This window comes from Ostrinia nubilalis, chromosome 6 (genome assembly GCF_963855985.1).
Source record: "Ostrinia nubilalis chromosome 6, ilOstNubi1.1, whole genome shotgun sequence".
NCBI lineage: Eukaryota > Metazoa > Arthropoda > Insecta > Lepidoptera > Crambidae > Ostrinia > Ostrinia nubilalis.
Genome location: NC_087093.1, coordinates 4,043,461 through 4,068,068, shown reverse-complemented (window position 1 = coordinate 4,068,068; position 24,608 = coordinate 4,043,461). Strand labels below are relative to the sequence as shown.

Genomic DNA, 24,608 nt, shown 5'->3' with positions numbered 1-24,608 from the left:
TATTTCTAACGGATTCTGCTTGCGATTTGGGTAACTGACGACTGGATTTTGTATAAAAGTAACATTTTTTCTAATTTAGTTTTCTCGAGAATGACATTAGTTAGCAACCTCAAATAAACACAATAATAAACTAGTTTATGAAGGCATAAAAACGACATAAAATTTGTAGCTGTACAAAAAACTTAGTACTGGGCCCAACGCTTCATAGAAAGTGGTTGTTCACCTTTAAGCTTTCTCCAGTAACACTGATATTATTATACTGTGACTCATCAAAGTCATCATTGTCAAAAATATTGACAAATCGCGAACTGTCACTGCCAAAAAACTGACACGCGTCCGTCCTCCGTAAGCGCCACCGCGCGACTGATTGAGATTGTCCAAGCCGTCATGGACGATTTTTTCCACATTTTTTAACATAGTAACTAAATAAGACGCAATATAAAAATTTCATCCGTTAAAAGCCCTCAAGTTATTTCTGAACTTTAGTTTAGTAAAAGATTTAGAATCTCAAATCGCTTATTTTAAAAATAAAACCATATATAGAAAACGAATAGAGGTAACTTTGGGAATATATTCTATCGAGTCAACTTCATCAAATCGTGTTTCCATCCGTTAATAGCCCTAGAAAATATCCTCAACTATGCGCAATAAAAATCTTAGCCTTTAATTTTACTGTTTAGTACCTCAAAAATGAAAAATGAAAACCTCATTTTCGCCATTTTCTCTGCTACCCGGCCTTAAGCTAACGCGCCAAACCCACTTGGCAGGCGTACCCGAAGTAGCAGTGGGATGCAAATGATATTGCTTCTCTGACACGTAATGGGATGAGGAATGGCTTAAAAACAAACTACACCATAATGAAGCAATAATAAGCTTTTGCGTTTAGATTTCAAGACAAAAGTTTTAATTTATTCAAATTTTCGAGGGAAATGGACACATTTTCAGAACACTAAAGACGACCCAAAAAATTTTGATGGAAAAATATTTATCGACTATCGGAAAGTTTCGTTAATTGCTTATCCATGAACAAATACATAAAACCTAAAAGTGACATGATTTCAAGGTTGCTTTGAATGTGATGACTAACCTAAGTACATTATTTGGTTTGGTTTGGTCAACCGTAAGGCAAAGATCGCGGCAGTTACCGTCCGTCAAAACATCCCCGGAAATCTGGTTTAAAGTGACGTGAAAGTGTGATACCTAGTGAAAACGTGTACCACTAGTCAGGACTAAATCATTTGTAAACAATAACTTTCATTCAATTAGTGTTGTGTCTCGAAAAACTCATAAAAACCTAATTGTGTACAAAACATTGAGTGAACGTACCGGTTGTTGGCGAGTTAACGCAATAAACGCGTAAGCGACGCACGGCGCACGGCGCTTAAGGTAAACGGCTACTAGTTCGTGATAGTACGTAAGTTCGTAAGTTTTTTTTGTAGCTCAAATAATAAGCAAATGGAATATTATTTATAAAACTTCTTCATTACTACAAAAACTCTGTTATTTAAGCTATCTAAAAAACCAAGTACCAACATTGTGGCGCCAAAAATGAGAGCAATACGAAGCTTCAAACTCTCAGAGAGCCAAAAACAGCCGTGCAGCGTGCAAAGGTTGCTCTCACCCTAAGGTTAGCGCTCCAACTTCTTAAGCTTATAGAAAGGCGAAGGAACGCCCATTTGAATAAAACTTGTAATAGTGGTTTCATGTGTTCCTTGACAATTGATTTGGCTTAGAAAAAAGTTATAAGAAAACGTAGAATTCCTTTAAAATTGCGATTAATTGACTCACGAAATAGCGTACATATTATTTTTCGGGTGTCCCCTATTTCGTGACACTACCGAATCAAGGATATTATGGATAACATTTTGATGCTTGGTTTTTAAATAATTATTTATGATAATTTAAATGTAAGTTATGAAACAAACAATGCATTTATTTAAGTTTCTCATGACCTAAATTCGGTATATGTTTCGTTCACTAGAATTTATATAACACGAGTTTAAAGTTCACATAAATGACCAATTTTAAAATAAATTAGCATAAGTACTACCAGTGCAATTTTGGTTTTAATCCGATTTGTTTTATTTATCTTTGTTTATTTGTGTAATATATGGGATAGATAATAGTTAATTGACACAATTTGACAAAAATCCATGAATTTTACTTGGGGAATTTGGAATAATCAATATCACGAAACAAGAAACCGTATTAATGTTACTTTTTTCCAAGTTCGTGATATATAAATGTATAGTGTTAGGTACTTTTATGATACATACCATCAAAGAAATCGACATATTTTTTAGTTTTTTTAATACTGACCTACCTAAAAAATGTATTAATTACTTACTTTTTATTATGAATCATTGGCGTATTTGGGGTTATTTTCAGGGGGGGCTACCCTCACTTGAAGCAGCTCCAGAGATGGGATTAGGGGGAAGGGGGGGCGCCCCCCCACATTTCTAATGGCTTGTATAAATATTTTCACATACTTATCGTCAGAAATAACAAATCAAAATTTCACGGGTACGGGGGGGGGGCACCCCCCCCCCACACATTTCTAATGGTTATATAAATATTTTCACATATTGTTAGAATTAACAAATCAAAATTTTATACGTAGGTACGTACCTAGCTAGACTCACATTATTTCTCATAAATATTTCAGGTAAGTAATATCGTCAATTTCACACAATTCATTTATTCTAAATGTATATTTTCGTTTTTAAATTTATTAAACCCTTAATCATTATTAAAATATCCTAACTCGATCCATAAAACCTTTTCCCGAAATAGGGGACATGAGTTCACGAACTTAGAATCAGAGCAAAATTTTATCACGAAACAGGATCCAAACAAGAGGTCCACAGAACAATTAATATTAAAAAAAGTTCAAACTATATAACTATAATTTATGTATTAAGTTACTGTCAAAAGACCAAAGTTTAGCATACAAAAGCTTTCATAATGATATCATGCTTGGTTATTTTTAAATAAAATGTTAAAGTCGTAAGTGCCTTAATATACCGAAGTAGGGGGCACTTACCTTACGACATTTTTCTCGCGGCCTGCGTGGGACCTGGCTACGGACGATTGCTTAGAATAAACTTTGCACCCACTGACTTAAATATTCACCTACCGTGCTCCGTTTGTTTACTTAAAATCACGATGGCTACTTGTATGGGATGCAGAACTCAGGCTGCCCTTGAACACGTATTACGTTGTTCATCGTGTGAAGACCACTACGACTACAAATGTCTCAACATGACTGCTGATAATCTAGCAAAGATGCCGGCGACAACTAAACGACACTGGCTGTGTCCGTGTTGTGTTAACATAACTCGGCGCAGGGGCGATAACACAAACACCCCAGTGCGCCGTCAGCACGAGCTACTGAATGAGACGGGCATGTCGTGCGACGATTCTATTCTCGGGGCATCAAACTCATTGGATGAGCCCGTCGCTGAGAAACAAGGCAGGGCTGCTGGGGCACAGGAGGGCTCCGTGGCAATCAGCCAGGTCAGTGAGCTAATTGAACGCGAATCATCAAAGATTAAGGAATACCTAGATCAAAGGTTGACACAAATAATACAAGATACTATCAAGCGTCAGATGGACTTCATCATGCAGGACTGGAAGGTGGAATTAGACAAGGCCTTTGGCCGCCTCCACACTCAACAGAAGGAATTAAATACGCGGCTCGACGGTGTCTCAGTTAAAATTGTTGAACTCGAGTCTGAAAAATCTAGACTGGAACAGGAAATAAACAGTCATGCACAAACTGCTCTGCGAAACGAAGTTGATATTATTGGACTAACCGAATTACCCCGTGAAAACCTTCTCCACACGGTGTTGGTCTTGGGATCGACAGTTGGGATTAAACTGGACGAGAAAGACATCGACTCGGTTGTTAGGGTGGGTCCACCGCGCCGAACTTCAGTGAGTGCAGGTTTGGAGGCCGGCTCGGGCACTAGACCGGTCGTCGTGCGGTTTATTCGCCGTGGCCTGCGTGATGAGTTTTTGTCCGCCTGTAAGCTACGAAAAAACATATCAACTGCCGACTTGAAAATGGATGGCCCCGCCCGGAAGCTGTACTTTAATGAAAGACTCACACCGTTAAACAGGCAGTTATTTCGTGACGCAAGAATTCAGGCCAAACAACATGGCTTTAAATACTGCTGGACCAGGGGAGGGATTATCTATGTTCGAGCTCATGAGGGATCACCTGCAAGAATTATCAAAAACGGACATGACCTCAGCAGAATCTTCGGTGATCATCAAGAACCGCCACAAATGGAAGGATCCAACCTTAAATAGATATTACTTTAGATACTTAAATGAGATAATTACTTTAATCCGCTACAAGTCATTTTTATTATCCTATACTGTTATACTATTAATATTGTTAATGTTGGCAACTCTGGGGGCTTTCTCAATAGTACCTTTTTATATAATTTGCTTACCACACGACACTTTTCTCACACTCAGATACATACAAAACACAATATTCTGTTACACGCAAAACTCACTCAGTTATCCACAAAACACTCTCAGTAACACACTAACCCAACTCAGACCTCGGAAAAAACTCACCTTTTGTATTAGTTATTATAAAAAATCATCACAAAAGTCATACTCAGCCCTAAATAGTCTTCTGAGCTGCATTATTCTAAAATTGTTAATATGTCACACCTTGGTATTTGCGAGTCGTAATTTATTGTATATCAACATTCATCACATTTTTTACAAAAATAGGCATTATGCCTCTCTCCATTTCCTTTTCTACGAGGAGTTACTCTTTTAAACGGAGCTTACTCCATTGCTAAATGTCAATAGAAAATCTTATTCAGAATCTAGACGACTCGCTGAACATTGACTGTGACGTGCTTGAAAAACTAGAAGACTGTTCTGCTCACAAAATTTCCTCAGACACATTTGATGTTAAGCTACTGACATACAACATAAGGAGTTTATACAAAAACTTTGAAAATTTTCTAATCTTACTCCATCGACTACATACTGTTATTGATGTGCTGGTCATTACTGAGTGCTGGTTAAATACTGATAGGGAAATCTTGGAAATAGACGGCTACACTTCATTTCACACAAAATTAAATATTAATAAAGCAAGCGGAGTGGTCGTGTATGTGAGAGAGGGCTTAGAGGCAGCTTCGGTGGAAGTGGATTTTAGAGGCGAGGCAAATTGTTTAAAGGTTGAAATACGCAACACTATTACCATCCTCGGAATATACAGATCTCCCTCCATTAGAAACATAGATAACTTTAATGAGATACTAGACTGTACTTTAGCTTCACTTAATCAGAATAAAAACATGATCATAGCCGGAGATATGAACATAGATATACACAACGAATTTAATGCCACTCATAGCCAAAATTGTATCACTAGTAACAATAACTACCTATGTATTTTAGCCGAACATGGTTTTTATCCGGCAATCACTAAACCAACTCGCGGAAATTCTTGTTTAGATCATATATTCGTGAGACCATTCGGCCCGTGTGCAGGAGTAATAGCTCCTACAAGTCTTACAGACCACGACCTGGTAATGGTAGGATTGTCATTGGGTAAAGGAAAGAAACCCAGCTCCGATAGATACACAACGAAAGTAGATTACACAGCTATTTTAAAGGAGCTTAAACAGTTTGACTGGTCGCTTATTACCAATCAAGTAGAGGCCGGGGAAGCGGCATCTATCTTAACGGTCATTCTCACGATTAGGCGTTCTCAGCCTAATTACCATATCATTTTTGAAATTTGGCTTAATTGACTTAAACGCATTTAAATATGAAACACATGAAAAGTACGAATTTAACAATCGTTAAGGCGTCAAATTATTCCAAGCGGTTTTCTCGTAAATGGGACCCAAAAATTTTATGGTCACGGTAATTAGATAAGGCTAATACTTAATCTAACGGTAATTAGAAAAAATATGTAAAATAGCAAGAAAACAATATCTTGCATTGATAAATTTGTATATAAATATATAGCGTCATAAAAAACGCTGTAGGTACACTTAATAACCCTTTGAAAAAAGGAAAACACTCATTTCTATTATTTATTGTATCAAGATATTTTCAGTATACTGCAATAATCGAGGCTATAACAGGAACACTTAGTTTCGGCCAGAAGGGGCTACGTGTCACATTTCATCAGAATCTTAATCATCATTTATTTGATTTCAATGTGGTACAAACGATTTAACGTACAGATAATGGATCAGGAGATCTCACAAATTTGATTTTTCGGATATGCATATACCGAAAAATTAATTAATGATTTAAGTGATTTTTCCTCTTTTTAATCTATCTGCGATAAGCCGTCACCCATTATCAGATTAAATTGAATTTGTAATAATGACAGTTCCAGCTCAGCATATCCCATGATTTGTCACCTCGATTCTTTTACAATAAGTTTTCAGATTGATGCTATTCGCTTTCTCCTGAGCCTAAATGCAGAATTCTTAGAATTTAGAAGGGATGCAGCAAATAGATTGCATGAAGGTCTAGTCTTTGGTTGTAAGCTTTACAGGATTTTCCACACCCTCTTTGACGTTTGGTATCACTTCAGTGGACTTTGTAAACCAAGGTGCACAGCTCAAGATTTTTAAAACTTTATTTTGAAAACGTTAAAGTATTTCTACATTTGCGAGGCTAAGTCGATGCCATGTCTACATGGGTTTTAGGATCCATTTGTATATAGTTTGTTCTCCAAGCTTCTTCTGTCCAGTGCCCATTGCATATCACGAAGTTTTTTCTATGCATAACAAAGCAGGTAGGATGCAGTTTAGGATGGTACAAAGTGCCTATACACTCTTGCCTTGAAAAGTCCCATTGTCTGTTGATTGGTTCTCTTTTGTTCTTAATGTGATCACGCCAGGTAAGTGTTACTGTTGGAAAATCTCATCTTCTTAGGGCAAAGGTATTATGGATAGATGTTAATGGTATTATGTTAGAATTAATTAATGATTTAAGATGTTAATATCAATTATACTAATAGTAAAAATAAATATCTGGTACGAGACATGTTTCATGCAGGGGTGACATCTCCTGGCCATCAGAAAGCCCCGAATTCACTCCAGGTTCACTTCTTTTTGTGGGGTCACGTTAGGGGTTAAAATATACTCTTAAATCCAACAACCATGCAGCAACTGAAGCTGAACATTCGTCATGAATTCGAATCTATTTCGAGGTTACTCTAACGAAAGTTTTTAAAAATTTTGATTGTCAGATTGGAAGAAAAGTCCGTACAGTAGTTATGTGAAAGTCTAGGTATATTTCATATTTTATCATCATACTTATTCAATCGTGAGTGCAATTTGTAGGTAATAATTTCATACAACGGTGATTATAAATATACGGTAATTAGTACATGGAAATTATAAAACGATAGTTTTTCTTCAAAATTTCCAAAATCTTCAGCGTATGCAAATACTGTCTTACTACAACGTATGAAGGCCAAAGTACTGAATCTATTTAAATTACCAACGTGGATCTACCTTCAAAAATCGAGTATAAAAATAAGGACATGGTAAATAGAAAAATTGAAAACCAAAGATATGGTAATTATACTCTTACGCAATTTATCGACGGTACGCCAACGCAATAGACGTCTACTTGCTAACAGGTCTTAGAACTAACTAAGGGCTCGCGCCGCGCGCGTAAATGATGTGTCAAATATTATTATTTAGGCTTGTGTGCCCAAAAACAGAAAACGTCACGGGAATTAGGACTTTCGCTCGGACAAGCAGTTTTTTAATTCTAATTATTTACAGAATGGTTCTATTGAATAGATATTTTGCTATGCGTAAGACAATCTTTTGTACTCTTTAAAATGTTGAATGGAGTAAATCAAATCTATACGACATAAAAATTACAGCCAAGTTTTAACATTAAGTCGGTGTGCGGACGCGTAACGGTAATTAGAGAACAGAGGTTCATGAAATTAATTAAGTCACAAATACTTAAAATAGAGGCCTATGATTTGATGCACAACTGGATGGGGTTGTTAAGTAACATATAAAAATACTTGCATGTCTCTAATTTGTCATTTTTAACGATTTAACAGCCCGGACACGTAAAAACTAGCTCATCTGAGAATGGCCGTTAACTAATGCTTTGCAATCCTCGGTCCGTAATAACTCACAAAAGATTCGCGTAAGTAGATCGAAACACATTACCAAACCCTGGATAACTCCAGGCCTAGTTCGCTGCATGAACAATAGAGATCGTCTACATAGAGAATTGCGTAAGAACCCTGAAAATGAAATCTTGAAGTTGACTTATTCTAGATATCGAAACTTCTGCAATGACCTTCTACGTAAAATTAAAAAATCTTACAACGAAGAGAAACTCAATAGTAGCCAAAATCATCCTAAGAAACTCTGGAGGGCAATTAATGACATCTGCTACAAAACGAAACGTAAAAACCAACCCACAGATTTAACTAGGATTGAACCCACTGCAACTGCATCTCTGTCTGTCTGCAATGAATACTTTTCAACGGTGGGTGAAAGCCTGGCTAGCGGCACCCTCTCTAAACTCAACACTACACAGGAATCGCTGGCTGCTAAATGTTCCGCGACTCGTTCCCCGGTGGACTCATTCTTTCTGACGCCTACGGATGCGTCAGAGGTTGGCGCTCTAATAGGCAATCTTAAAATTGATAGCGCACCGGGAATTGATGGAATCACAACTTGTCTCCTGAAGAGCGCGAATAGTATTATCGCTGGACCCCTTGCACACGTTTATAATCTCAGTTTGTCTAGCGGGACATTTCCCGACTGCTGGAAAGTTGCTGCAATCTCCCCAATATACAAAACGGGACCCAGGCATATACCGGGAAACTATCGACCGATTGCGCTCCTAAGTACTCTATCAAAAATGCTTGAAAAAATAGTAAACAAACGCCTGTCGAGTTACCTTTCTTCAAACAATATTCTGTCTGAGAGGCAGTATGGCTTTAGGAAGGGCGCGAGTACAGAGGACGCAGTCATTAAACTGACATCTATTGTGAGTGGCTGTTTGGACACGGGTTCCGTCTGCTTGGGCGTGTTTCTGGACCTTGCCAAGGCTTTTGATACGGTATCAATTCCAATACTACTAACTAAACTAGAAAACTACGGCATCAGGGGGGAAGCCTTGGCATGGTTCAGGAGTTACCTCACCGACCGCCGTCAGTGCGTTCGGGTTGGTGAGGATGTGAGTGATTCCCGCCCAGTTGTTTTTGGGGTGCCCCAGGGAAGTATCCTGGGGCCACAATTGTTTAATATATACCTGAACGACTTACCTTCGCTTACTGTTGATGACGCAGAAATCATTTGTTACGCGGACGACACCGCTGTTTTGTTTCGCGGCGCTACATGGGCCGAGGTAACTCAAAAGGCTGATGAAGGTTTGGCGGTGGTTGCGCGCTGGCTGGAAGGCAACCTCCTAACATTGAATACTGCAAAAACTAATTTCATAACCTTCCACAAAACGGCTTCACCTAAACCAACAGTAATTCCTAACATTAAGATCCACAAAAACCTGTGCGGCGGTGTGGGAGCAACCGTTGACGTCCAGCCCTGTAACTGTGAATGCATAAGTCGTACTGATTCCGTGAAGTACCTGGGCGTGGTAATCGATCACAAACTCACGTTTCATCAACACATCGCCGCTCTGTCGGGTCGTGTCAGGAAAATAATTAACACAATGCGATTACTTCGGGGTGCGGCCGAACGCCGGATTCTCCGACTGGTCTACCTCGGGCTTTGCCAATCGGTAATAGATTACTGCCTGCCGGCATGGGGAGGTTCAGGCAAGACCAGCCTGATGTTGGTCGAACGAGCCCAACGCGCGGTGCTCAAAACAATGCTCGGTCGACCGCGGCGTTTCTCAACTGAGCTTTTGTATAGGGAGGCCCAAGTGCTAAGTGTACGAAAACTCTTTATACTTAGGGCTGTGCAGGCTACACACAAAAGAGTAGTAAACAGCGAAATGTATGCAAATTATTTAAAGAAGAGAACCTTCAAAATAGACGTACCCAAAATTTCCTCATCAATAGGTAGAAGGCAGATCAATTTCTTGTATCCCTTCATTTACAACAGGGTTATGGCAAGATGTGACATCAAAACATGTCCTCCGCGTGAAATCAAGGGAATAGTTACAAAATGGCTACTCTCAATTAGCTACATCGATGCTGAATCATTGTTATCGTCAGTATACTAACTCATATACACACAAACGAGCGCGCGCACGCACACTTACACACACTCACACACACACACACACACACACACACACTCACACTCACACACACACACACACACACACACACACACACACACACACACACACACACACACACATACACACACACACACACTCACACGCAACTTATTTGATTAGCCCCTAAACTAAACTATACTATATTATGTTATATAAGGTGTTATTTTTTGTACTGATCATACTTTACCAACGCATCTAATAAAATCATACAAATACAACCCAAGTGTTTTTAAAAAAAAATTCAGGCTAGTTTTTGTTTTTACTTTTCCTAACAAAAAAAAGATATTATTTTTACAACCATCCTGTCTTCACTCACTGCCTCTCTCTCTTTCTTTACTCATTTCATTCATACGAGTACGAACAATGGCCGCGCGCATTCATTCAACGTTCACACACATAAAGGTTAGATTACACTAAACCTACGTTACCAAAAATTATCACTCGTGAGTATGTACGATGTTACGTCATGTTAATAGGTACTACGCGCTGGGAGAAACAAAATCTAGCTACATAAGTAGGTAAATAAGTGTATTTTCATTAGTGTAATAGCGGGGGACTTTTCCAACGAACCGAGGCGAATCATCCGCGTTAAACTAGAAATTTAAAAAAGGATAGAAATTGGAATTCAATATCTACGGTTTCGTAATGCCTACGCAATTTATTTAGAGACGTAATAAAAAATTGATAGGTACATACCTATTACTACTTCGCTTCGCTTCAGTGGAAATGCACCCTAATATTGAATAAGAATAGGTGTTGTAAATAAAACTCACTGATCAATTTTCCTGGTTTTAATTCCTAAATTATGATTTGCCATCACACTTTAGATTCATTGATTTTACTTATTCACACATTTACCTATTTTGAATGTTGTTATTTAAAGTTCCTAGGTTATTATTACACTAATCACAATACATTTTGAACGTCAAGCCTTTGTTGAATGTTCACGTAAACACTGTCTTGCACTGTCTAATCTAGCCACGATCGAATTGAGGTAATGCTTTCGGGCTGCACACTTGCTTGCTGTTCACTAGACACCACGTCGGATGTTGTATTCACAATTCGCGCACTAACTTTTTTACGGAAAAAGTCCCTTTCGCGTAAACAAGCACTCATCTGTCCAAATCACACTGTAGGTATGTACCTAGGTAGACTTCCGCAATAACCATCGATAGAACTAGGTCGCGGTCGTGGCCCTTTGGCAACAACTCCTTGATAAGGCATTCCGTATTTTTACGCAAAAGCCGCCGTCTGCGGCGCTCGCATCTGGGTACCGCCAGCACTGTGCCGGTGATTGAAATTGAAATCCAGAACTTCGTCCTCGAAGCGCACGGAATCTCGTCAAGTCAGGATACGGCTGCGCTCCCTGAAGCGCTGCGCGGCTCCAAACAAGCAATGAAGGTTTTCGACTCGTCAATGTTTCTCGTCGGCCAGTTAGTGTGCCCGAAACATAATTTCACCTGCGTTTTGTTATTGATCAAGCGCGGCATTGTAATAAATCACACATACACTGCAATACGTTTGGGCGCATTGGACGGACTGGGACGATTATTTATGTTGTTGCGCTCCCGCATGCCGATCGGCGGCTCGGCGCGGGCTGTGGGCGCGGAGCGACTGGCATGGCAGCGAGCGATATCAATATGGCCGACTCACGCGGCGCGGCACGTGGCAGGTCGTTGCCCTCGGCCGGCTACTACGATAGTGCGTACAAACGAATACTCACCTCGCTCAAAGGATGATTTATTTTTTATTTTTTTCGAAACATTCTTTGTCGTTTTACTCGAAAACTAGCCTGAATTTTTTTTTAAAAACACTTGGGTTGTATTTGTATGATTTTATTAGATGCGTTGGTAAAGTATGATCAGTACAAAAAATAACACCTTATATATTATGTTTATTTTTCTGTGTAATTTGAACAAGTAAATTTTTGAAATCACTTGCAATACCTGGTATTCTATAGCGGTCTTGAATTTTTCTTATATATCAAACACTTTTGTACCAAACTCAAGTCCCCAAAAGACAGGACTACCTAGTTTGGGGACTACTAGCAGGCCTCCGTCACTCGCCTATGCCGGCCGACATAATTACCTACAGCGCGCGACAACTTCAAGTTGCAAATCAGTAAAGGCCGCCACGCGCCGTGACGCTCCTGTGAGCACACGCGTATTTCTATACGCGCTCGGTGTATCATTGTCGCAATCAAGGTTTATTGTTCCAACGGCACTGTTATTCGTCTTTAATGGAAAATCGTAATATTTAGGAGTTATAATTAACTGTTGTGATTTAAATAATTATAAAAAACTACACTTTTAAAATAATTTTGAAATACTTATGACAAAAAACTGTAGCAAAAAAAATATTTTAGCTAATAAAAACATTAACTTTACTTCACCGTGTCTATTTTCCGACACTACACCTTTTAAAACTGTTTGTTCAATTTCAAATTATCGCAACACTGAAGTTTATTAATAGGTACTTTAGAGATGGTACGATTATACAAACACCACTAAATTAAAGTTTACCAATCGTAAATACAATAAAAAATTAAGTTTTTATTTATTTTACTTTGCTTATACAACCCTGGACGCTTGAGCTGTGAGGTAGATCAATTCTGAACACAAAAAAATTGCGCTCTTGTGAGCGCAGTAGTAAGGTGCGATTTCGAATGCACCATGTGCGTTGGATATTTTGCATTATTATTATTACCGTTAAAATGCCGGCATCTGATCCTACACAAAGGAGTGCAATTTCTGTTGCTACTATTATGTATTCTGTGCTACTAGTAAGTCACCTGAATTCCTATTAGTATAACTACTTTGTAAGCCTATGTAACTAAAGTGCATTTTTCTGGAAATAAAATTTATTATTATTATTATTTTCGCAATTTTGTTTATCTCAGCACGGGGCTGGTGTGTTTTAAAACCATTTACGGGCATTGCCAAGTATATGGTCTCTTAAGTCATTGTTTGTGATAGCTCTGAAGAGATTGTCGGTTCATCCTGAAGAAATCGGCGCACTATACGGCATGTATTTAAAATTGCTGCTTTTTGCATTGTAATATATGTGTGTTCTGGGAGTTCTAATAGGCTGATGCTGCGGTGCAGGTGTCTAGGGATTACTCCAGTACTAGAGAGCACCAGTGGCACAATATATACTTTATCTAGCTTCCATATCCTTTGTATCTCATCTTTCAATTCGGAATATTTGTGAATTTTATCTGTTATGGATCTTTTTAAGTTGTGTGTGTTAGGGACGGCTATATCTATTAGGTAAGCAATTTTATTATTTTTGTCAACTACGGTGATGTCTGGTCTATTACAGTATATGGTTTTGTCGGTTAATATGGCGCGGTCAAAATATATTTTGTGACTGGGGCTCTCCAGAACGGCTTTAGGTGTGTATTGATAGTACGGTTCTACTTTAGGAGGCAATAATTTGTATTTAATGGCAAGTTTTTGATGGACATAGTGTGCAATTTGATTGTGTCGGTGTGTATAATCATTCTGAGTTAAAACTGGACATGCGTTAATTATATGCTGGATGGTTTCTGGTTGTCTATGGCATTTCCTACATCTATCATCTAGTGCATTTGGGTCTTTAATTATGAATTTTCTATAATTTTTGGTATTTACTACTTGGTCCTGGATTGAAATTAAGAAGCCTTCTGTTTCGGGGAACAAGTATCCTAATTTAAGCCATTTATTTGATGCTACGGGATCTACATGCGGCTGTTCTAGATCTTGAAGATGTCTGCCATGAAGTTGTTTTTGACGCCATGTGTTTAGCTTCTCCTTAGTGCTGTGCTCTTCTGAATTAAAAGTCATCTCTCTCTGTTTTAAATTCAAGGGTGTCATGTTGTCGTCTAGCTCTATCACAGCTTGGTGTATAAGACTATTGGTTTTACTGTAGAAAAATTTACGAATATTGCTAAGCTGGCCTTCCCACAGAACTTTCAAATCAATCAGTCCTCTGCCTCCTTTTTCTCGTTTGATGGTCATTCTTTCAATAGCTGATTTGGGGTGTAGATATTTATGCTTTGTAAGGGTGGTTCTTGTTTTTATTTGTAAGTTTGATATGTCCGTATTGGTCCATTTTATTACAGCAAAAGAATAGGTAAGTACAGGTATAGCGTAAGTATTTAAGGCTTTAAACAGATTTTTGGAATGTAAGTGTTTTCTGCATAGTATATTGACGCGTCTTAGGTATTCTGCTATTAGATCTTGTTTTATTTGCGTGTGATTTATATATTTATTTTGTTTTATGCCTAAATATTTGTAAGTATCATTAATGTCCATAGATTTGATATGTATTTCTTCATCAATGTTGTAATCACCAGCCAGTATTTTACCTTTATGTATATGTAATGTTTTGCATTTATCAAGTCCGAACTTCATATTTATATCTTTGCTAAAGTTTGTTGTTATTGTTAATAAATTTTCCATATCTTTAGATGATTTACCATATAATTTTATATCGTCCATGTACATTAAATGTGTTACTGTAGCATTATTAGTTAATTTGTATCCATTTTTAGACTGATTAAGTAAATTTGAAAGCGGGTTAAGTGCAAGGCAGAACCACAGAGGACTTAAAGAGTCTCCCTGGAAAATGCCACTACTAATATGGATCTCGTCTGTGGTAATTTTTGTATTCTCAGTTGACAAGGATAACGTCGTTTTCCATTTAGTCATGGCGTCCTCCAGGAATGTAATAATTGTTGGGTTTATTTTGTAAATCTGTAGAACTCTTATTAGCCATGAGTGAGGTATACTATCAAAAGCCTTTTTATAATCAATGTACGTTAAATGTAAATTTCTATTGTGTCTATGAGCGTGTTTCAATATGGTTGAGTCAATAATTAATTGTTCCTTACAGCCCTTATGGCTCTGCCTGCATCCTTTCTGTTCTTCGGCTAGTATACTGTTTGCCTCTATATGTGAATTAATTTTGTTAGTTATGCATGACGTGATAAGCTTGTATAAGGTTGGTAAGCAGGTAATTGGTCTATATTGTGATGGGTTTTGTGTATCTGAGCTCTTCGGTAGCATATGAGTTATACCCTTAGTCATAAATTCTGGAAAATCTTCTTCACCTTTTATGATTCCTGTACACTTCTCAGCAAGTACATCGTGTAGGAAAGCAAGTTTTTTATACCAAAAATTTTGTACCCAATCTATCCCTGCAGCTTTCCAGTTTTTCATTTTTCTCGTTACGTCCTCAATATCTTCCCTAGTTATGTCCGCAAACTCCATTTCATCAATACTTTCCCATTTTTTCTCCTCGTCCTTTATCCATTCCGCTTCCTCGTTATGTACTTCTTGCTTCTCCCATAGATCCCCCCAGTAATTTTTAAGATCTTCTTTGTCCGGTATTGGTGTTTGTCTATTGTTATCATTTGTGCTTGTAAGTTGCCTATAGAATCCTTTTTCGTTATTCACAAACAGTTTGTTGTCATTCTTCCTCTTGAGCGCTTTTAAATAGCGAGCTAGCCTATGTGCTTTAAGGGCCAGTTTTTGTTTGAGTGTATCTAAAACATCCTGTGGTGTAGTGTTATTACCTTCATGCGATGAATGTATTTTATTTTTGTTGAGAATAAGTTTAACCTCGCGAACTATTTTAGCGGATCTGTTATTGTTAATGATGTACTGACTTAGTCTTCCTATATCTACTCTTAAAGTGGCGATATCTTTTTCCAGTCTTATTTGCCATGGTTGTTTCTCAGATTTTGTGTGCCGTTTATTACTATCTCTGTCTTCATTTATCCTGTATCCTAATTGTTTTCCTATTACCATAGCTGTACAGTAAATTAGTGTGTGTATATCAGATATAGTAGCATTTGTACTCAAAAACATTTTAAGAATGTTTTTATTAAAGAGGTGGACCAGTTGGTACAGTTGTTTATTCTCCCTGTTAGCGACGTCAAGAATAGTCGAGATTAATGTTGGCAGCATCATGTCCAATAGTGCAAATTAGCTAATTAATCTGTTTCGTAATTAAGAAAATGAACATGAAATTTTCGCCAAAAAGGCAATACCGTAGCGAAAACCATCAGGCTCTCTCGCTTACTCACTCGGTAGGCCTCTTTCTTGCATTGTCTGATCTCTCACTTCCACAAAATAGCTTCTCTTTCACACTTTTCTGGAAAATCTGGAATGTTCAGGAAAAAATAGAGAAGAAACGAGACGGAAATATCGGACCTCTCGCTTCGAACATTCTAGAGCGTGAGATAGCAATATGTTTTGTCCTTGTCTTGCACGGATGGTCCGTTGCGCGAGGCAATACCGTAAAGAGAGCCGTTTTAGGTTTTTTGTCAATAACTTCGCCAATTTCGGGAATTTTGTGATGAAACTTTTTGTATAATGTAGATAATTTAATTACACATCTGTATAAAATAAGAAACCATTGTAAAACTACCTGCCAGTTGGAGAAAATTAGCAAAATCTGTGGATTTCCCGAAGACAGGGATAGCAATAGCGTGTGAAAGCGGGACGGAGATAGCCGCTCCCCATAAATACGGAATGAACCGCTCCAGCTGGCATGTTTTGTTCAGTTCAGAGAACAAGTGCTCCAAGCAACAAGTGATCTGAAGAAGCAAGAACTGAGAAAAGGAAGCGAATAATAAACGCGAGAAGTCTCAGCAAGTGAAATAGTGGTTTTATTCCTGCAAGTAGCACCTACTACGCCTGACATAGTAAGGGCAAGCTCTCAACGGCAGTCATCATCGTCCGGTCAGCGCTCTCGAACACACACAAACGCATACAGTCCACTGCAATCCACCACATTTTCCTGGTCCTTCGAGCCGGATCACCACATTTTCCTGGTCCTTCGAGCCGGATTACGGGAATAGCGAAGATGCCTGTCACCAGGTCGGAGAAGCTACGAGGTGCCGCCGCCGCGGCTAGCGCCGCCGCCGCAGGGAGAATTACGTCGCCGCCGGTTCATGGAGGAAGTACTCCGACGGAAACCACGGATACTTCATCAACGCTGACCCCGTATCCCGCCGGGGGCGCGTCCTCACCGCGCATCGCCAGGGACCACGCCGCGCCGGCTGTTAGCACCCGGGTTATGGGAGAGCCCGGCGTGCATTTGGGAAGAGGGGAACCAGCACCGCGCTCCTACACAGAGGAGATAACCGCCGACGTCACGAAGCCACACGAAGCACTAAGGGCCCGTATCGCGGAAGCAGAGAAGAGACGTGCCGCCGCCGCCGCTGCCGCCGCCGCCGCCGCAGCCGCCTCCACGCCCACCGCGGCCAATGTTGCCGCCACCGCGACTCCCGCGACTACGGTGACCACCGTGCCGACTGTTGAAGGACAGTACGCGCCACCCACGCCGCAAGTGCATGAACAAACGCCGCGACTGTCACGAGTGAATCAGGACACGCGCTCCGTCCGCTCGTCAAGAAGAAGGGCAGAAATAGAGGCCAAATTAAGAGTGGCCCGCCAGGAACTGGAAGTTGCCAAAGCGGAATTGGAGTTGGCCCAATTGGATTCCGACATGGAAGAGGATCCAGAAGAAGTGCAGTACAGGCAAATGCAGGTCGAAAATTGGTTGGACCACTCGAACACCATCGCCGAGAGGGTCCCGCCGGAACTACAACCGATACCGCCGCCGCCGCCCGCCGCGCCACAAGTTCTACCACTGCCGCCGCCACCGCCGCCGCAAGTGTTGCCGCCGCCGCCGCCACAGCCGCTACCTACGGAAGGGAGAACAGACATTCAAGAGTTAGCCATGGCCATCACCAAGCTGTCACAGAGGGCAGAGGGTGGCCTCACAAGACAACTGGTCGACCTCCCAAGTTTCAATGGCGCATGTGAAGAATGGCTCGCGTTCAGAAGGTCATATGAAGACACCGCGCGCTCCTTCACGCCGGCACAAAATTTGGCGCGACTACGAAGGTGTCTCCAGGGACACGCGAGGGAGGCAGTCAAGAGCCTCCTGTTCACCGCCGAGGATCCAGAAGAGCTGATGAAGAGCCTGGAGGTCCGGTTCGGCAGACCTGGAGCCATAGCCCTGGCGGAGTTAAAGAAGATGGAAAGGCTGCCAAGGGTCAACGAGTCATCAGGGGAGATCTGCATGTTTGCCAGCCGAGTCCGCAATGCCGTGGCCACCATCAGGGCACTCGGCAAGACAGAATATTTGTGCGCACCAGGGGCCGTGGAGTGTCTAATAGAGAAGATGCCGCCGACCATGAAGTCTCGGTGGCTGATGTACCAACGCGAGCGCCGGGCAGAGGGAAAACCAGCGCTCGAACTCATGTATGACTTCATGGAAGTTGAAGCAGATATTAACAGTGATTACGCTCCCCCGGAAGTGTCCTGGGACCAGAAGAGAAATATGTTCAAGAGGCCGGTTCACCATGTCCAACAAACAGAAGGACGCCGTGAAGAACCGAAGACTGACGCGAAGAAGTGCCCAGAGTGCCGTGAGGACCACTGGTTGTACGAATGTAAGAAATATAAGGAAGCCAGTGTTGAAGATAAGTGGGAAATGGTGAAGAAGGCAAGAATGTGCTTCAAATGCCTGCGCTTCAAGCACTCAAGGAACACGTGTCGGGCACAACCATGCAAGAAGTGCATGAGATGGCATCACATCAGTCTTCACTCAGAGAAGCCCGCAGCGGCGAAGACTCAAGAGAAGCCCGCCGAAGGAGTTGTATCGTCGGTACACACCACGAGCTGCGGAAAGGCCTACTTGAAGATGACGCCGGTGAACCTCTACGGGCCCAAAGGGACAGCAAAAGTGCTCGCGCTCCTGGACGAAGGGTCCACCGTCACGCTGCTGGACTCATCAGTGGCAAAGAAGATTGGGGCGCAAGGAAAGCCGGAAGCCATCACCATCGAGATGGTCGGGGGGAACGGTATGCAGAAGAGCAACTCCCAGAAAATCAACATGAAGATCAAGGGGGTCCATTGCAGAAATAAGCTCAAAATGGAAGCAAGAACTATCGACAACTTGAAGCTGGCGAAACAAGGGGTCGAAGAAAGAATGCTTCAAAAGTGTAAACACTTACAGAAGATCAAGGACAAGCTGGTCTACGACAAGGAAGAACCACAACTACTGATCGGGCAAGATAACTGGGGGCTCATAGTCACACGGAGACTACGCAAAGGGAAGGCCTCCGAACCAGTTGCCTCCTTGACCAGCTTGGGATGGGTCCTACACGGATGCGACGCCGGAGGAAGTGTCCCTGTCAAGTTCGTGCACCACAGCAGGTTGATGGAAGACGAAACAGAAGCCCTGGTCCGCCGGCACTTCGAGATAGAGTCGCTCGGGGTGCAAGCACGTCGGCCAAGTAATGACGCCGACGAAAGGGCACTCGACGTCCTAGAGAAGACCACGAAGAGGCTACCAAATGGACGGTTCGAGTCTGGGCTGCTGTGGAAAAATGAAAGGGAAACTCTACCGAACAACTACCATCAGGCACACCAGCGTCTCATCAACATGGAGAAGAAATTAGACAAGGACCCAGCACTGAAGACTTCGTATGAAGAACAAATAGAAAATCTGCTGAAGAATGGATATGCAGAGAAAGCTCCAGAAACCACGACGCCAGGGAGAACATTCTACTTACCTCACTTCGCGGTGATGCACCCGATAAAGAAGAAACCGAGGATAGTTCTCGACGCCGCCGCCAAGTTCAACGGGAAGAGCCTCAACGATGCGCTGCTGCCTGGGCCTGACTTATTGCAGTCGCTCTTCGGAGTGCTTCTCAGGTTCCGGGAAGGTCCAGTCGCCGTCGTCGCCGACATCAAGGAGATGTTCCTACGCATCCAAATGAGGGAAGAAGACCGGGACAGTCTGCGGTTCTTATGGCGCGGCAGCAAGAGGAACGGCAAACCGGAAGAGTACCGCATGGCCTCAGTGATCTTCGGGGCAACGTCATCACCGTCTACGGCAATTTATGCAGAAGACTTCAAGGAGGAACACCCGGCAGCCGTGGCAGCAATACGGAGGAACCATTATATGGATGACTACTTGCAAAGTTTCACAACGGTAGAAGAAGCCAAGCGGATCGCGAAAGAGGTACAGACGATCCACAACAAGGCGAGCTTCCACCTGAGAGGATGGGGGAGCAATCAACCAACCGTTCTGGAAGGAATTGAAGATCAGCGACAGGAGGAAGTCCTCGAACTGGGCAAGGAAGAGAAAACCCTGGGGCTGAGATGGCTAATCACAGAAGATGCACTCGCCTTCAACGTGGGCTTCAGGAACACTCCGCCCGAAGTACTCGCTGGGCAAAGAGTACCAACGAAGAGGGAAGTCACCAGCGCCGTCATGTCTACGTTCGACCCCATGGGCTTCGCGACGCCGATCCTAATACAGGGCCAGAAACTCATACAGGAGATCTGGCGTACCAAGATCGACTGGGACGAGAAGATTCTCGAACCACAAGTCGCCGCATGGATCGGATACTTGGAAGACGTCGCCGTACTAAAGGAACTGAAGATCCCAAGGTGCCTGTCGCCGAGAACCAGAAGAGGGCAACTCCACACGTTCTGCGACGCGAGTGAAGAAGCGTACGCCGCAGCCGTCTATTGGCGAACGGAAGACCCAGACGGCACGATACGCGTCGCATTGATTGCTGGGAAAGCAAGGGTAGCTCCTAGCAAACCAGTGTCTATCCCACGGTTGGAATTGCAAGCAGCATTATTGGGCAGCAGACTTGCCTCATCGGTGGAGAAGGAGCTCGATTTGGAGATTGAAGAAAGGACCTTCTGGACAGACTCCAGCACCGTCCTTCAATGGTTGAAAGCAGACCCGAGAAAATTCAAGACGTTCGTGGCCCATCGCCTCGCGGAAATTGAAGAGCTGACGCGAATTCAAGATTGGAGATGGGTGCCGACAAAGGAAAACCCCGCAGATGATGCCACAAGAGGCACTCCGAACGAGTTTGATGAAAACGCAAGATGGTTCAAAGGTCCCGCCTTCTTATATGGAAACAAAGAAGATTGGCCGGCGAGACGCTTTGAAGTCAAAGAAGAACTCACCGGAGAAGAGAAGAATCCCCAAGTTGTTGCCACATTGAAGGTCATACCACAAGTCACTCCGGACCCGAAGAGATTCTCCGACTGGACTCGACTGCTACGCAGTACAGCGCGCATATTCCAGTTCATCGACCTGCTAAAAAGAAGAGTAGCGGAAAAAAGAAGTGTCCACATCGTCAGGCACCGAAGATGGAAGAAAACACCGAGTCACGTCCCCCGGGAGAAGAAAGAAGAAAAGGTCTTCTTAACGCTGGAAGATAAGTTCATACATAGGGCAGAAGAGGAGCTTATCAAGAGGAGCCAGCAGGAGAGCTTCTCCAAAGAACTTTGCTGCCTCGAAAAAGGGAGGCCATTGGAGAACTCGAGCCGACTAAAGAAGATTGACATATACCTGGATGGCCGCGGAATCCTAAAACTGAGGACGCGCACCAGGAAGATTGGTTCGGGAGAAGGACGAACCAACCCGATCATACTGGACGGGAAAAGTCAAATCTGCCGGCTCATCATAGGGTTCTATCACAAACGGTTCTACCATGGCAACTCCGCAACGATAATCAACGAAATAAGGCAGAAGTTCTGGGTACTCGGCTTGCGCAGCACCACAAGATGGATCACACATGGGTGTCAAAGGTGCAGAGTCCACAAGGGAGAGCCTCAAATACCACCCACCGGAGACTTGCCGGCCGAACGATTGCAGCATCATCAACCACCCTTCACCTGCACGGCAGTGGATTACTTCGGCCCGATGCAAGTCACGATCGGGAGGAGAACTGAGAAGAGATGGGGAGCCCTGTTCACCTGCTTAACGACCCGGGCGATACACCTGGAGCTGGCTAATTCATTAAGCACCAGCTCCATGATCATGGCCCTGCGAAGAATGGCTGCACGAAGAGGGACGCCGAAGATAATCTTCAGCGACAACGGGACTAACTTCGTGGGGGCCAATAGAGAATTGCAAGAGGCCGCCTCAAGGGAAGGAATCACATGGCGATTCATCCCACCTGGATGTCCGAATATGGGAGGCGCCTGGGAAAGAATGGTCCGCTCGGTAAAGACATCATTAATGACCGTTCTTAAAGAAAGATCCCCGCCAGAAGAGGTCCTGCACACGCTCCTCCTCGAAGTGGAGCATATCGTAAACTCACGTCCCCTTACCCACATCAGTATGGATCCCGAAGACGAAGAAAGCCTAACGCCGAACCACTTCCTCATCGGAAGATCCTGCGGAGCAATGGCGCCGGGCGTATTTGAAGACCACGATCTCATCGGGAAGGCGAACTGGAGGACAGCGCAGCGCTTGACGGACCACTTCTGGCAAAGGTGGCTGAAGGAATACCTGCCAACTTTGATGCCGAGGAAAATAGCCGGCCGGGAGACCGAAGACCCTCAAGTCGGCGACGTCGTATTAATAGTCGACGCGACGCTACCAAGAAACACTTGGCCACGAGGGGAAGTGCTGCGAGTGTATCCTGGACCGGACGGCAGAGTAAGAATCCTCGACGTGCGAACACCCGGAGGAGTGCTGCGGCGACCGACGCGACGAGTGGTAGTCCTGGTTCCTGCCAAGACGTCGCATCCGGAGGAAGGAGTGCTTCGCACTGCGGGGGAGAATGTTAGCGACGTCAAGAATAGTCGAGATTAATGTTGGCAGCATCATGTCCAATAGTGCAAATTAGCTAATTAATCTGTTTCGTAATTAAGAAAATGAACATGAAATTTTCGCCAAAAAGGCAATACCGTAGCGAAAACCATCAGGCTCTCTCGCTTACTCACTCGGTAGGCCTCTTTCTTGCATTGTCTGATCTCTCACTTCCACAAAATAGCTTCTCTTTCACACTTTTCTGGAAAATCTGGAATGTTCAGGAAAAAATAGAGAAGAAACGAGACGGAAATATCGGACCTCTCGCTTCGAACATTCTAGAGCGTGAGATAGCAATATGTTTTGTCCTTGTCTTGCACGGATGGTCCGTTGCGCGAGGCAATACCGTAAAGAGAGCCGTTTTAGGTTTTTTGTCAATAACTTCGCCAATTTCGGGAATTTTGTGATGAAACTTTTTGTATAATGTAGATAATTTAATTACACATCTGTATAAAATAAGAAACCATTGTAAAACTACCTGCCAGTTGGAGAAAATTAGCAAAATCTGTGGATTTCCCGAAGACAGGGATAGCAATAGCGTGTGAAAGCGGGACGGAGATAGCCGCTCCCCATAAATACGGAATGAACCGCTCCAGCTGGCATGTTTTGTTCAGTTCAGAGAACAAGTGCTCCAAGCAACAAGTGATCTGAAGAAGCAAGAACTGAGAAAAGGAAGCGAATAATAAACGCGAGAAGTCTCAGCAAGTGAAATAGTGGTTTTATTCCTGCAAGTAGCACCTACTACGCCTGACATAGTAAGGGCAAGCTCTCAACGGCAGTCATCATCGTCCGGTCAGCGCTCTCGAACACACACAAACGCATACAGTCCACTGCAATCCACCACATTTTCCTGGTCCTTCGAGCCGGATCACCACACTCCCTAAGCCTCGGGAGTCTTGGTCTAGCTTCTGGATCTATTTCAGCATACAGTTCAAGAGTTTCCTTAAGTTTTTCTGTTAGTTCCGCTTCTAGTTTTGTTGGTATTACTTGGTCAGTGTGGTTTGTGTTATCTGTTTCTAGTGTGTGTTGCGACTGAGAGTGTTGAGTTAATATAGGAAGTGATATTTCTGATTGTGTACCTAATGTTTCCGTGGTGCTGTCATTTAAAGTAGTTTCTGATTGTGTAGTATTAAGTGTAAAGTTTGGAGAAGTATATTGTGGGTCAAAATTTTGCGTTTGGAGGTTTTCGCATGCTTTTAACTCTTCTGCGACTTCAGCTTTTATGATGTTAAGCCTATCACTACAGATGTACTTGTTTGCTAAGATTAGTCTTCGTTGATCAGCTATCCTTTGCTCTGATAAGTGTGATAAATGTGGGAAGTTGTTTATAAAAGCCTGGTAAAGTGGTTGTCTATATGCAGTTTTATTTGTATCTATTTGAGTTATTTTAAAATATTCTCTGATGATAAACTCATTTTGTTCGTTAGTCCATCTTAAACGCGTTTGTGGCGTAGCTGTAATTGTATGTTTATCAGAATATGATGTGGAAGTTGTAGGAATATTTGGGTTGTGAAAGGTTGGGATTGAGGTATTTTGTAATTCTGATTTGACTTGGTTGTATATCCGTTGTACAGATTCCTGTGGTATTAACTTTTTTGTTACTATTGCTCTTCTTTGATCCCCAATTCTTTGCCGAGATACGTCGTTCATTTCAGGAAACTTTTTAATAAATTGTTCATGCAGTGGTCCAAGGT

The 24,608-nt window shown here is 42.3% G+C and overlaps 1 protein-coding gene across 1 annotated transcript; it reads left to right on the top strand.

Annotated features, from left to right (window-relative positions):
- The first annotated feature begins 17,940 nt into the window (after positions 1 to 17,940).
- Positions 17,941 to 23,342, top strand: LOC135072413 (uncharacterized). The gene has a single exon (XM_063966316.1). The coding sequence runs from the start codon at positions 18,019 to 18,021 to the stop codon at positions 22,915 to 22,917; it is 4,899 nt and encodes a 1,632-aa protein (XP_063822386.1). The 5' UTR covers positions 17,941 to 18,018; the 3' UTR covers positions 22,918 to 23,342.
- The last annotated feature ends 1,266 nt before the right edge of the window (positions 23,343 to 24,608 follow it).

Bases quoted from the DNA above. Each gene is read 5' to 3' on its own strand.
- LOC135072413 (XM_063966316.1), top strand. From the start codon at position 18,019: ATGGCCATCACCAAGCTGTCACAGAGGGCAGAGGGTGGCCTCACAAGA.